At 38.0% G+C, this 12,389-nt stretch overlaps 1 protein-coding gene and 1 pseudogene across 2 annotated transcripts in view; both read left to right on the top strand.

Moving 5' to 3' along the window:
- Nucleotides 1-12,389, top strand: part of FCHO2 (FCH domain only 2) — a 105,945-nt gene that overhangs the window by 16,834 nt on the left and 76,722 nt on the right. For both annotated transcript variants that reach the window (XM_014549582.1, XM_005858013.2), the window contains exons 4-6: nucleotides 2,888-3,029; nucleotides 3,122-3,274; nucleotides 12,161-12,265. In XM_014549582.1, the coding sequence (XP_014405068.1) occupies nucleotides 2,888-3,029; nucleotides 3,122-3,274; nucleotides 12,161-12,265 (400 nt within the window). The remainder of the gene's footprint in view (nucleotides 1-2,887; nucleotides 3,030-3,121; nucleotides 3,275-12,160; nucleotides 12,266-12,389) is intronic.
- LOC102256133 lies at nucleotides 3,879-7,458 on the top strand (annotated as a pseudogene).

Here is a 12,389-nt window from a genome sequence, read left to right on the forward strand (position 1 = left end):
TTATATAAGTGCTGACATATATATATATACACACACACACACACACACACACATATACTAGAGGCCTGTTGCACGAAGAGATTCGTGCAATAGGCCTTCCTTTCCCCTGGCTGCTGGCACCGGTTTGCCTCCGGCACCCGGGGCCCAGGCCTTCGCTCTGGCCAAGTTCTGGCTGGATCGCCGGCCCCAGGACCATGAGGCTTCGCTGCTCCGCCGGCCCCGGAAACATCAGGCTTCGCTGTGAGGCCTCGCTGCTCTGCCGGCCCAGGAAATGTCAGGCCTCCCTGCTCCACCAGCACCGGAGCTGTGAGGCCTCGCTGCTCTGCCGGCCCGGAGCTGTGAGGCCTCGCTGCTCTGCCGGCCCAGGAAATGTCAGGCCTTGCTGCTCCGCCGGCCTGGAAACGTCAGGCCTCGCTGCTCCACCAGCCCCGGGCTGTCAGGCTTCCAGTGGAGCCTACATATGCAAATTAACTGCCATCTTTGCTGGTGGTTAATTTGCATATCCTGCTGATTAGCCAATGGGAGGTGTAGTGAAGGTACAGTCAATTACCATGTTTGTCTATTATTAGATAGGATATAACTACTAGAGGCCCAGTGCACGAAATTCATGCATGGGTAGGGTCCTTAGGCCTGGTTGGCGATCAGGGCGGATTGGGGCCTTCTGGCTGCTGGCTAGGGCTTCCCACAGCTCCCAGCTGCCAGCCTTTCTTCATTCTGCACTGCCCCTGGTGGCCAGCGCACATTATAGCAAGCAATCGAACTCCTGGTCTCCCAGGAGATCGGGCCTAAGCCAGCAGTCAGACATCCCTCTCGCAATCCAGGATCCCTCGCTCCTTACTGCCCACCTGCTCACTGCTCCTTACCACTTGGCTCACTTCTCTTTAGTGCTGCTGTGGAGGCGGGAGAGGCTCTCGCCACTGCCGCTGCGCTTGCCAGCTGTGAGCCTGGCTTCTGGCTGAGCGGTGCTCTCCCTGTGGGAGCGCACTGACCACCAGCAGGGGGCAGCTTCCTTGAGTGTCTGTCCCCTGGTGGTCAGTGCGCATCATAGCGACCGGTCATTCTGGTCGTTCCACCGTAACGGTTGCTTAGGCTTTTGTTATATAGATTCATGTGTATTATTTAACCAGAAAAAAGTTGTATATATCTAACTTTTGTAAATGGAATAATAATATTTGAAATTCCTTAAAGAAACCTATATTTAAAGAAATCTTATGTTGAACTGCTTTTCTCTGTAAAGAATCCTTTGGTAAAGTAAAGGGACACTCCTATCTTACCTGCTTTGTGAAATCTAGACTATCATCATGTATCAGGTTTACATGAAGTGATGCACAAGTCTTTTGAAGCTGTTGGGAGTGGATTGTTCTAGTGTCTTTTTTTTTTCTTTTGAAATTTTCCATCTACTTGCCAGATTTAGGGCTGATGAGATTTTAAAGTGTGAAATGATATCTAATCAGAACAATCCTAAGTGTTTTCTTTTTAAAGTATATATTTATTGATTTCAGAGAGGAAGGGAAAGGGAGAGAGAGATTGAAATATCAGTGATGAGAGAGAATCATTGATCGGCTGCCTCCTGCACGTCCCCTACTGGGGATCAAGCCCACAACCTGGGCATGTGCCCTTGACTAGAATCGAACCCTGGACCCTTTAGTCCACAGGTCGACGCTCTATCCATTGAGCCAAATTGGCTAGGGCCAATCCTAAGTATTTTAATAAGCTGCTTTAAACTTCTTTACTATTGCTTAAAATGAACATTGTTAGTTAGCTTTTCTACTGGGTAGGAAATGTAATAATTGGCACAGAGTACATATTAGGATAAGTAATTTCTTTCTCTGTTCTCTTGACTTAGTAATCAGTGCTGCTATTTGCTTTGTTTTATTAATTAGAAATTTTGTCATAAAGCAGATACTGTTGAAAATATCGTAGGGAGTACCTGAGGAAATTATAGGGTAAAATTATTCTTAGATCATTCTCTATTGACCAAATTTAACATTGGCATTCTAAGTAGTATCTAAGTTATTATAACATAGTAAGTAATTCTTGGAAGTACTTGAACCTGCTGAAAATATTAAACTATCAATATTGAGAAAAGCTGGTAGGAAAGTATGTCATGCATCTTGAACTATGTAGTAAAAAGGGGACTCTCTTAGTGTTTGTTGAAGTACACAGATATAATGATCCTTAAAAGGTTTCAGATAATAGTTTTAAAATAATCTTCTATATATATAAAAGCCTAATATGCAAAATGTCCCCTCGGGAGTTCAACCGGGAGACCGTGAGTTCGATCACTTGCTATGAGGTACGCAGACCACCAGGGGGCGGCGCGGAATGAAGGAAGGCCCTAGAAGCTGCTAGGGACCCTACCCATGCACAAATTTTGTGCATTGGGCCTCTAGTTCTTATATAATTATTAATGATGATACTAAAAATTCATGTGCAAGTTTTAACTTTTCCATGTTTAAATTCAAAGGAACTTTTATTTCTGATGAAGTATTTAAAATTTTTTTGAATCCTCACCTGGAGTTTTTTTTTTTTTTTTTTTTTTTTTAAGAGAAAGTAGAGGGGAAGAAGGAAGAGGGGGAGGGAGAGAGAAACATTGATTTGAGAGAGACACATCTATTGATTGCCTCCTGCATGTGTCCTTGACCCGGGCTGGGGATGGAGCCTGCAACCGAGGAACATGCCCTTGACTGGAAATCGAACCTGAGACCCTTCAGTCTACAGGCCGACACTCTGACCACTGAGCAGCCGGCCAAGGCAGACGTTTAATTTTTTATCTTTTACCTAATTAAAATTGCTAAATGTAACATTATTAATTCCATTGGTTCTATTTTGGAGCCTTAAATTTTTTTTCTTTTAGTAAATTATTCCCATATTTTCTTTTCCTTAGAACATTTGCACCAGTATGGGATGTGTTCAAAACATCTACAGAGAAATTAGCTAATTGTCACTTGGATCTTGTTAGAAAACTACAAGAATTAATAAAGGAAGTTCAGAAGTATGGAGAAGAACAAGTAAAGTCTCATAAAAAGGTATCAATTTTTTCTCGATGAAGGATTAATTGGTCAGATATTGAGTGCTTTACAGCTTGATCGTTTTTGATGAATCATTTCATACCAAACAGACTAAAGAAGAAGTTGCAGGAACTCTGGAAGCTGTTCAAACCATTCAGAGCATAACTCAGGCCCTCCAGAAATCCAAGGAAAATTACAATGCCAAGTGTGTAGAACAAGAACGTTTGAAAAAGGAAGGAGCTACACAAAGAGAAATAGAAAAGGTAATTATAATAAAAATAAATCCTCTGTGGTTTCAAAGTACTGTCATATACAAGAATGCATTTAATATTCAAGAATGATCTCAGATTTAAGATGAAGACACAGTACCTCTGGGTATTAGTGATATACCTGAATGAAACAGGTAGACTTACAAAATATGTTGTGCATGGTAAATAGATTAGCAAATACATAAAAAGGAATGATTTCTTTTTGTCTGTAACACTTTACAGGATATATTTATAAAAGATAATTGATGAGATACTGCTTGGTATAAGTTTTAACAATGAGGTAAAACTTTTTGAAGCAAGAAAGGCATAGATACTTGAAGATAAGCTTTAAATACAGGTTGTGGTCAATTGCTGACTTTGAGTACATTTATGTAGTATTGTGGTAAACCACAACCCTTTCCCCACTCATGTTTTAATTGAAAGTAGTTTTTTCCCCTCCTTTTAAAACAGTTTAACCATTCATTTGTTTGATGTGGTATAGTTTCTATTAGGAATGAGCCATAGGGAGCGATAATTTTAAAAGCTTTGTAAAGTTTTGAAATATCCGTAAAAATTTTAACCATATTACAATTATAATAATTACAAAAGTGTGCATACTTGGGCAGAAACTAGGAGAGAATATTGAAAAATCAAAAGAGTTGATAGAATTTGGGTTAATATATTTCCTTTAATGTTGTGCAATAAATAAAAATTGGGAGAGGGAGAAAGATGAGGCATAGTAAGTTCGCAGTTTTAAAGTACCCTCAATTTCAGACAGCAATTATGAATAAAATGTAAAACAAAACAAATAACAGGGTCCAAAAAGAATACTACCTCTGTGAACCAAAAATGGAACAGAAACCTGAGGTGGCATGTAGAGATTTATTATGCAGGCTTGTCGGACTCAAAGTCCTAAAATAAGTTAGGCAGTGGATTTTGGCTTTTGTGTGGTAAAGGAGGACTAAATGTTCCATATTTAAGATAATCACAAGGACCAGCAATTACTGGGAAGATCTCAGGAAACAGGCTCAACAGCTGGAAAATGAACTTGACCTGAAACTGGTTACAAGTTACAGTCACAGCCGTGTCCGAGATGGAAGACACGCGGGTATAGCTCTGACACAACACCCTTTTTAAATGGATCAAGCCAAGACAATGTTTGAAACAATGGCAATTGAGATTAAATAGCTTTTTGGCAAGTCTTACAGGAATAAAAGATAAAATGATAGAATACACCAACAGTGTGGCTGTCCCCTCCTTGAATGCAGCACTGATGCATGCATTACAGCGACATAGGTATTGCAGGATTATACATATGAATTCCATAAAACCAAAGCAAACTTTATGGCAGTATGGGAAAGGGAGAATCTCATGGGATTAGTACAAAAGGATATTGAGTCATATAAAAGTGGGTCTGGAGTAAACAGAAAAACAACTATTTAAAAAAATTTATATATATATATATATTTTTTTTCCTTTTTATCGAATTTATTGGTTATTAATTGACTAACGGCATGGGTTTATTTCTGGTTAACAAACTATACAGGTTTCAGGTGCATAGTTCCACAACACATCATCTGTACACTGTATTGTGTGTTTACCACCCCAAGTCAAGCCTCTTTCCATCATCATTTATCCCTTCTGTACCCTCCTCTACCTCTCACCATCCTTCTTACCCTTGGCAGTCACCACACTGTTGTCCATGTTCATGAGTTTTTTTCTCTCTTTTTTGCTCAATCTCTCCACCCCCTACCACCAAACCCCTGGAACACCTGTCTCCTCCCCCACCCGCCCTCACTCCAGTTGTTAGCCTGCTCTCTATGAGTCTTTCTCTATTCTAGTTTGCTTCTTGGTTCATTAGATTCCACATGAGTGAAATTATATGGTACTTGTCTTTCTCTGATTGGCTTATTTCACTTAACATAATGCTCTCTAGATCTATCCATGCTGTCGCAAAGGGTAAGATTTCCTTCTTTTTTATGGCTGAGTAGTCTGTTTTATAAATGCATGACTGCTTTTTTTAAAAATTGATTTCAGAGACAGGAAAGGAGAGGGAGATGGAAACATCAATGATGAAAAAGAATCATCAGTCAGCTGCCTCCTGCATCCCCCCTACTGGGGATTGAGCCCACAACCCAGGCATGTGCCCTGACGGGGAATCAAACCATGACCTCTTGGTTCATGGATCATCCCTCAATCACTGAGCCACACTGGCTGGGCATGACTGCTTTTTTATCCACTCATTTACTGATGGATATTTGACCTGCTTCCAAATCTTGGCTATCTATAATAATAAAAGCATAATATGCTAATTAGACTGGATGTCCTTCCAGACAACCTGCCGGACAAAGCTGGGGCTGTGAGGGAAGCCTGTGTCCTGGGTGCCAGAGGGAAGCCGGTGCCGGCAGGTGGGGGAAGGAAGGCCTACTCTTGCATGAATTTCATGCATCGGGCCTCTAGTTATAAATTATACTGCAGTGAACATAGGGGTGCATGTAGTCTTTCAAATTAGTATTTCAGGTTTCTTCAGATAAATCCCAGAAGTGGAATTGCTAGGTCATAAAGCAATTCCATTTTTAATATTTTGAGGTTACTCCATACTACTTTACACAGTGGCTGCACCAATCTGCATTCCCAACAGTGCATGAGGGCTCCCTTTTCTCTACATTCTCCCCAACACTTGTTGTTGGTTGATTTATTGATGATAGCCATTCTAACAGGTGTGAGGCTACATCTCATTGTGGTTTTAATTGTCATTTATCTGATGATAGAGATGTTGAGAATCTTTTCATATGTCTATTGTCCATCTGTATGTCCTCATTGGAGAAAGGCCTGAATAGTTCTTGATATTAACCCTTTATCAGAGATATTATCGGTGAATATGTTATCCCATTCAGTGGGTTGTCTTTTCATTTTGTTGGTTTCCTTTGCTATGCAAAAACTTTTTAGTTTGGTGTAGTTCCTTTTGTTTATTTTTTTCCCTTTGTTTCCCTTGCCCAAGGAGGTCAGAAAAAATATTGCTATGAGAAATGCCTGAGATTTTACTGCCTATGTTTTCTTCTAGGATTTTTATGGTTTTGAGTCTGACATTTAAGTCTTTATTTCATGTCGAGTCTATTCTTGTATCTGGTATAAGAAGGTAGTCAAGTTCATTTTTTTGCATGTATCTGTCCAATTTTCCCAACACCATTTATTGAATACACTATCTTTAGCCCATTGTATGTTTTTGCCTCCTTTGTCAAATATTAATTGACTGATGGCATGGGTTTATTTCTGGGCTCTCTATTCTTTTCCATTGATCTATATGTCTGTTTTTATGCCATTACCATGATGTTTTGATTACTAGAGCCTTGTAGTGTACTGGTAGTTTGATATCAGGCGGCGTGAGTCCTCCAACTTTGTTCTTCTTTATAAAGATTGTTGTGGCTATTTGGGGTCCTTTGTGGTTCCACATCAATTTTTGGAATATTCTAGTTTTGTGAAATATACCATAAACAACTATTTTTGAAAGAACATGATTACTTTCAAAACTAAGGTTGTCTAATAGAAAAGACAATAAGCATTGCTATGGCAACAAAAGAAAATATGACTTTACAGAGTAGAATGTTGTAGTAGATTCAGAGCAAAATGAACACTTTGACCAGTCATTTTTCTGCTGTGAACAGCCTGGTCCAGCGAATCAACCTTTTCAAGTGGTGAGACTCGCACATCCTGGGTGGTGTTATTGGTGTCTGTATTTTCCTATTACTGCTGTATGCTTTCCATTGATAGGACATCTCCAGGGACTTTAGCGACAATCACTTTCAGGCTGTGATCTGGAATAAGGAAAAGTAGGAAAGAGTAATTGACTGTCCTGATAATTAGTCTGACCATTAGGATTAATTCAAGACTGATAGTGATGAACTCTGACATTGTCAGGTTGAACTGAAGCCACAGTCTTTCTGTGCTGTTTTTTCTAACATGCACTGAGTTTTGATCGAAGAAAGATCAGAAAAAAAAGATAATCACAAGAGCTCCACTCACTGTATCAAACTATAGGTAGGGAAGAAAAAAGGCTCTTGGGCTGCTAACTAGGGCTAAAGCTTTATTGGAAGTTGGGGTTTGGGGCATACAGTTCTGACTGTGGTTCAGTCAAGCCAAGTAATCAATTCATGACTACTTTGGCCATATCCCCAGTATTCTTCTGGGGAAGTAATGAAAAATGACTTTTTTTGAAAGAATATATTTCATTGATTTTTTACAGAGAGGAAGGGAGAGGGATAGAGAGTTAGAAACATCAGTGAGAGAGACACATTGATCAGCTGCCTCCTGCACACCTCCCACCCGGGATGTGCCCACAACCAAGGTACATGCCCTTGACCAGAATCGAACCTGGGACCTTTCAGTCCGCAGGCCAACGCTCTATCCACTGAGCCAAACCGCTTAGGGCGAAAAATGACTTTTATAAGACTGATAGTAAACTGGGCTTTGCTGATAGTAAACTTGAAAACTGCTGGATGGGAATGGGTGAGCATAAGGATAGAACATAACACAATTCTAGGAGGTACCATTTACATTGTATTCTATGGAGTTGTCCAGCAGGACTTTTAGGGAGAGAAGAGGCGGGAAAAAACAAGAAACCTCCCATTTGAAATGAGTAAACAACCAAATTTTAGAGCACATCTAAGAAATCTAATACTAAGACAGACACCAATAAATTTAACAATTGGAATAAGAATGCACTCCAGATGATATTTAAATTTATAAAACAGATGAGCAAAAACATTTATGTGTGTCGAGATTCAAAGAGGTAAGTCAGTATAAACATACTAGAGGCCCAGTGCACAAATTCGTGCATGGGTAGGGTCTGCTGGCCCACCCTGATAAGGGCATTGGGCTGGGCTTGCGGGGGGGTGGGCAGCTGTGGGAGGTTGGCCAGCCATGCCCCTGATGGGGGGGCGATTGGGCACGGGGTCAGCCGGGGGAGGGGCCGTGGGCAGTTGGGGGAGCCAATCGGGGCCTCCATTGGGCAGGTTGGCCGCTGCAGTGTGAGTCATAGTGACCAGTTGTTCCAGTCATTCCACTGTTCCGGTCGCTGGGCTTTTATATATAGAGATGTTAAAGAAGATTAAAAAACTAGAAAAAGCATAATGAAATAAGATCTACTAGATAGGAAAATAGCTAATTATAAAACTTGGAACTGAAAAATGTGCTATTGAAATAAAAAAAAAGGTATAGAGAAGACAAACTGGACTTGATATAGGCAAAGAGAATTTTGATGATATTACTGCAGGAATCCACCCAGCATAATACAGAGAAATAAAGATTACTAACATTCATCTAATATGGAATTCAAAAGGAAAAAATGGAAGAATGGTGGGCAGGTAGTGTTTGAATATAACAGCTGAGAATTTTTCAGAATTGGAAGAAATTCAAGAGGCCTCAGATTTAAGTACATTTTTGGTATTAAGCATGTTAAAGTTAAATTTAGACCTAGACACCAGAGAAAAAGGTTATTAAAAGCTACCAGATATTTTTTTCCCCTCACATCTCTGAAATCAGAATGCATTTTCAGTCAATGGTATCATATAATCACTGTTGTTAATGTGGCATTTGTGGTGTAGTTTCATTGCCCATGAGAACTTAGTTGTTATGCCAGGCAACATGATTGGGCAACTGCATTACTTTGATGCCTCAGTTAACACATCATTTTAAGACCAGTTGAGGAAGGAATAATTCTGATTGTTGTGTAAAACCTTTTGTTGAGACCTTTTGGTAAGATCAAGAAAATGTAAGCTCCAGTGTTTAAAAGAAAGTCTGGAGATATAGTGGAACACTTTTGCTCTTGATGATGTAGAGGATAATATGTGAGGAAAAACAGATATCAGTGATCCCTGAATTGGAAAATAATTGAGTCAGAACCTGAGTATGAAGATTTAGGAGTATCTCAAATGATTCATTTTCCTTTCCTTCTTATTCTACGTATAGGAGTAGTATAGAATAAAAATTTACCTCAAAGTAAGTCTAAAATAGCTCTTTGAATAAGTATAAAATAAAATTTTAAGTTATAAGAAAGCATTATTTCATGGTTTAATTGACAGAATGTTTTTATTTTAGTGGTACACAATTAATGGTGTGCTTTACTGTTAATGGTATATTAGATTTAGTCGTAGCCAAATATGTACATTAAGTGTATCTACTAAAATAAGTATAATAATACATCTCCTAAATCAACAAAGAGAAGAGGATATTAAAATTTATCAATAAGAAGAGACAAAAGGAAATAGAAAGCAAAGTAAAGAAAACTCAAAATAAGTTGTTAGAAATAAGTTTAAATATATAAGTAACCATATACATATAAATAAATTAAATTTCTTTAATTATAAATAGGTTGTCAGGTTGGGGAAAAAATCTTACGTAAGACAACTATAATGTTCGGCAGGAGGAGAATGTTTCATATAATGAGATTATTCAGCAGTTTAAATAAATGGGTAAAATAAGTAAAAGGGTAAACTGATAGATACGGGAATTAAAATACTCTAGCAAAAGAAAAAATACTAGAGGGGGAGGAATGGATAGAATCTTGAAGTTAGGTTCATGGGAGTTATTACCCTTTATTTGTGTGTGTGCTAAAATTTCTATTACGAAAGTAAAAAAAAAAAAAAAAAAAAAAAAAAAAAAGCTAGAATGACCTGAATGGGTACATCTGAAAAGTATAATGTTGGGGGAAGAATATGTAAATTTTGATGCCTTTGACATAGTCTTTAATGTAAGGGTTCTTTGTCAGAAAACCCTTTTTATTTATTTGCTAGAGGCCCGATGCACAAAATTAGTGCAAGAGTAGGCCTTCCTTCCCCCAGCTGCCGGCACCGGCTTCCCTCTGGCACCCGGGACCTGGGCTTCCCTCACAGCCCAGGCTTCGTCTGGAAGATAGTCCAGAAGGACGTCCGGTCTAATAAGCATATTACACTTTTATTATAGATAAGCATGGGAACAGTAAACACTAAGCCACATGAATGGAATTACCTTTGCAGAACAAATGGAGGGAATGAGACTGGGAAAGAAATGGGGCTGCATTTGTCTGTGTAATATTTAATTTTTTCCAAAAATTTATAAAAGACTATGAGCAAGATGCAATAAAAAGTTGACATTTCAAAAAAAAATTACTTAAAAAATTATGAGCTACAGCCCAGCTGGTGTCACTCAGTGGTTGAGAGTTGACCTATGAACTAGGAGGTCGAAGGTTTGATTCCCAGTCAGTACACATGCTCCGGTTTGGGCTGGATCCCCAATAGGGGGCATGCAGGAGGCAGCCAGTCAATGATTCTCATCATTGATGTTTCTATCTCTCTCTTCCTTCCTCTCTGAAATCAATAAACATATTTTTAAAAAGTGAACTATGGGAACATTTACCTATAGTATATACTGTAACATACACATCAAACAGTGAATTGATATGGTGTTCATGTCATTAATGCAAAAGTTTCCTAGCTAAATTAGTTGAAACTTTTTGGAGAGTTAAAATACTTCTGGGCTAAATACTGCTCGTGTGTGTGTGTGTGTGTGTGTGTGTGTGTGTGTGTGTGTGTAGGGACCATTTGAAAAATACATGGTAACTAGGGATTACTCTTAAAGAAATGATTGAGCCTTGATATAAACCAGAAAAGGTTTAATATAAGGTAATAATTTAGATGAAATGAAGGGATTTATTTTTAGTTAACATTTTGAGCAAAGCTGTAGCATATAGTTGTGTCCAAAGGTTGTGAGTTGGTGGCTGAAATACAGCCTGTGGTTCACTTGCCTTGGTGGGGTCGACAGCTCAGAGGAAGGGTGCTTTTTTCTGATTGTTCTCCTCAGAGGTGATGTCATACTAGATGTGTAGTGGGTCTCTGATTTAGATATATTCAAATCCAAGTCTAAGTAAATAATTTATTTTGCCCTATAATAGATTATTATCATTATTTTAATCCTCACCAGAGGATATGTTTTCATTGATTTTTAGAGAGAGAGGAAGGGGGGTGGGGAGAGAGAGAAACATCGATGTGAAAGAGACATCAGTGGGTTGTCTCCCACATGAACCCTGGCCAGGAATAGAACCTGAAACCTTTTTGGTATACAGGACGATGCTTCAGCAACTGAGTCACCCAGCCAGGGCTATAATAAGCTTATTATTAGCATGAATGTAGCTTAAAAAAAGTGTGCATAGATCTTTGAATAATTTTTCCTTTGGTAAATTTGAAAACAAATACTATTATGACATAGTATGTGTCTTACCCTTACTCACAAACCTTTATTTTTATAAAACACCATTTAGAAAGCACTCATATTTGTGAAATGTGACTAAGTACTTATTTTATATGTCTATATTTGCTTCATAGGACTTTATTATAAAAATTATAGGCACTTAAGCAGAAACATTTTTGGTAGTATATCAGTAAATTTATTTACAATGTTCTAATGAATACAATGAATAAGATGTAAAATTTATTTTATTATCAATAGGTAATCTGTTAAAACCCATCTTTTATTTATGAGAAGAAATGTAGCTATTGCTTTTTAAACCATAATTTCCTCATTTAAGAACAAATGCCCCAACTTCCCTTTTAGTAATGACTTTACAAAAGTGGTCAAGTATGTTACTACTAGGACATTTAGTTTCTGTAATTTTATTCTAAGAATTTATGGTATTACTAAGCATATGTACTATTTAGAAAGTTGTTTTTACTTAATATAGTATTGGTGTTTGGTTGTTTCCTATGAGAGATGTTTCTTGCTTTAAAAAAAAAAAACATGTTCCCAGTACAATTACCTTCTAAAATTGCCTCATCCCTTAACATGCATTAAATTGTTATTTCATTTTAACTTATATCAAGAAAGAAGAAAGGTAATTTTGTAGTTCAGAATGTTTTTGTTTTGTTACAGGCAGCTGTTAAATCTAAGAAAGCTACAGATACCTATAAACTCTACGTGGAAAAATATGCATTAGCAAAAGCTGATTTTGAACAGAAAATGACAGAAACAGCTCAGGTTGGTATTTTTAAGGCTTTAAATCTAAGATAGGATATTTATGTATATTGATTAAATATAATTTTTCTGTCATATACTTTTTTAGTACTAGAAATGTTAAAATGCACATTCTCAATGTTTTAAT

The sequence above is a fragment of the Myotis brandtii genome, unplaced genomic scaffold, assembly GCF_000412655.1.
Source record: "Myotis brandtii unplaced genomic scaffold, ASM41265v1 scaffold115, whole genome shotgun sequence".
Taxonomy (NCBI): Eukaryota; Metazoa; Chordata; class Mammalia; order Chiroptera; family Vespertilionidae; genus Myotis; species Myotis brandtii.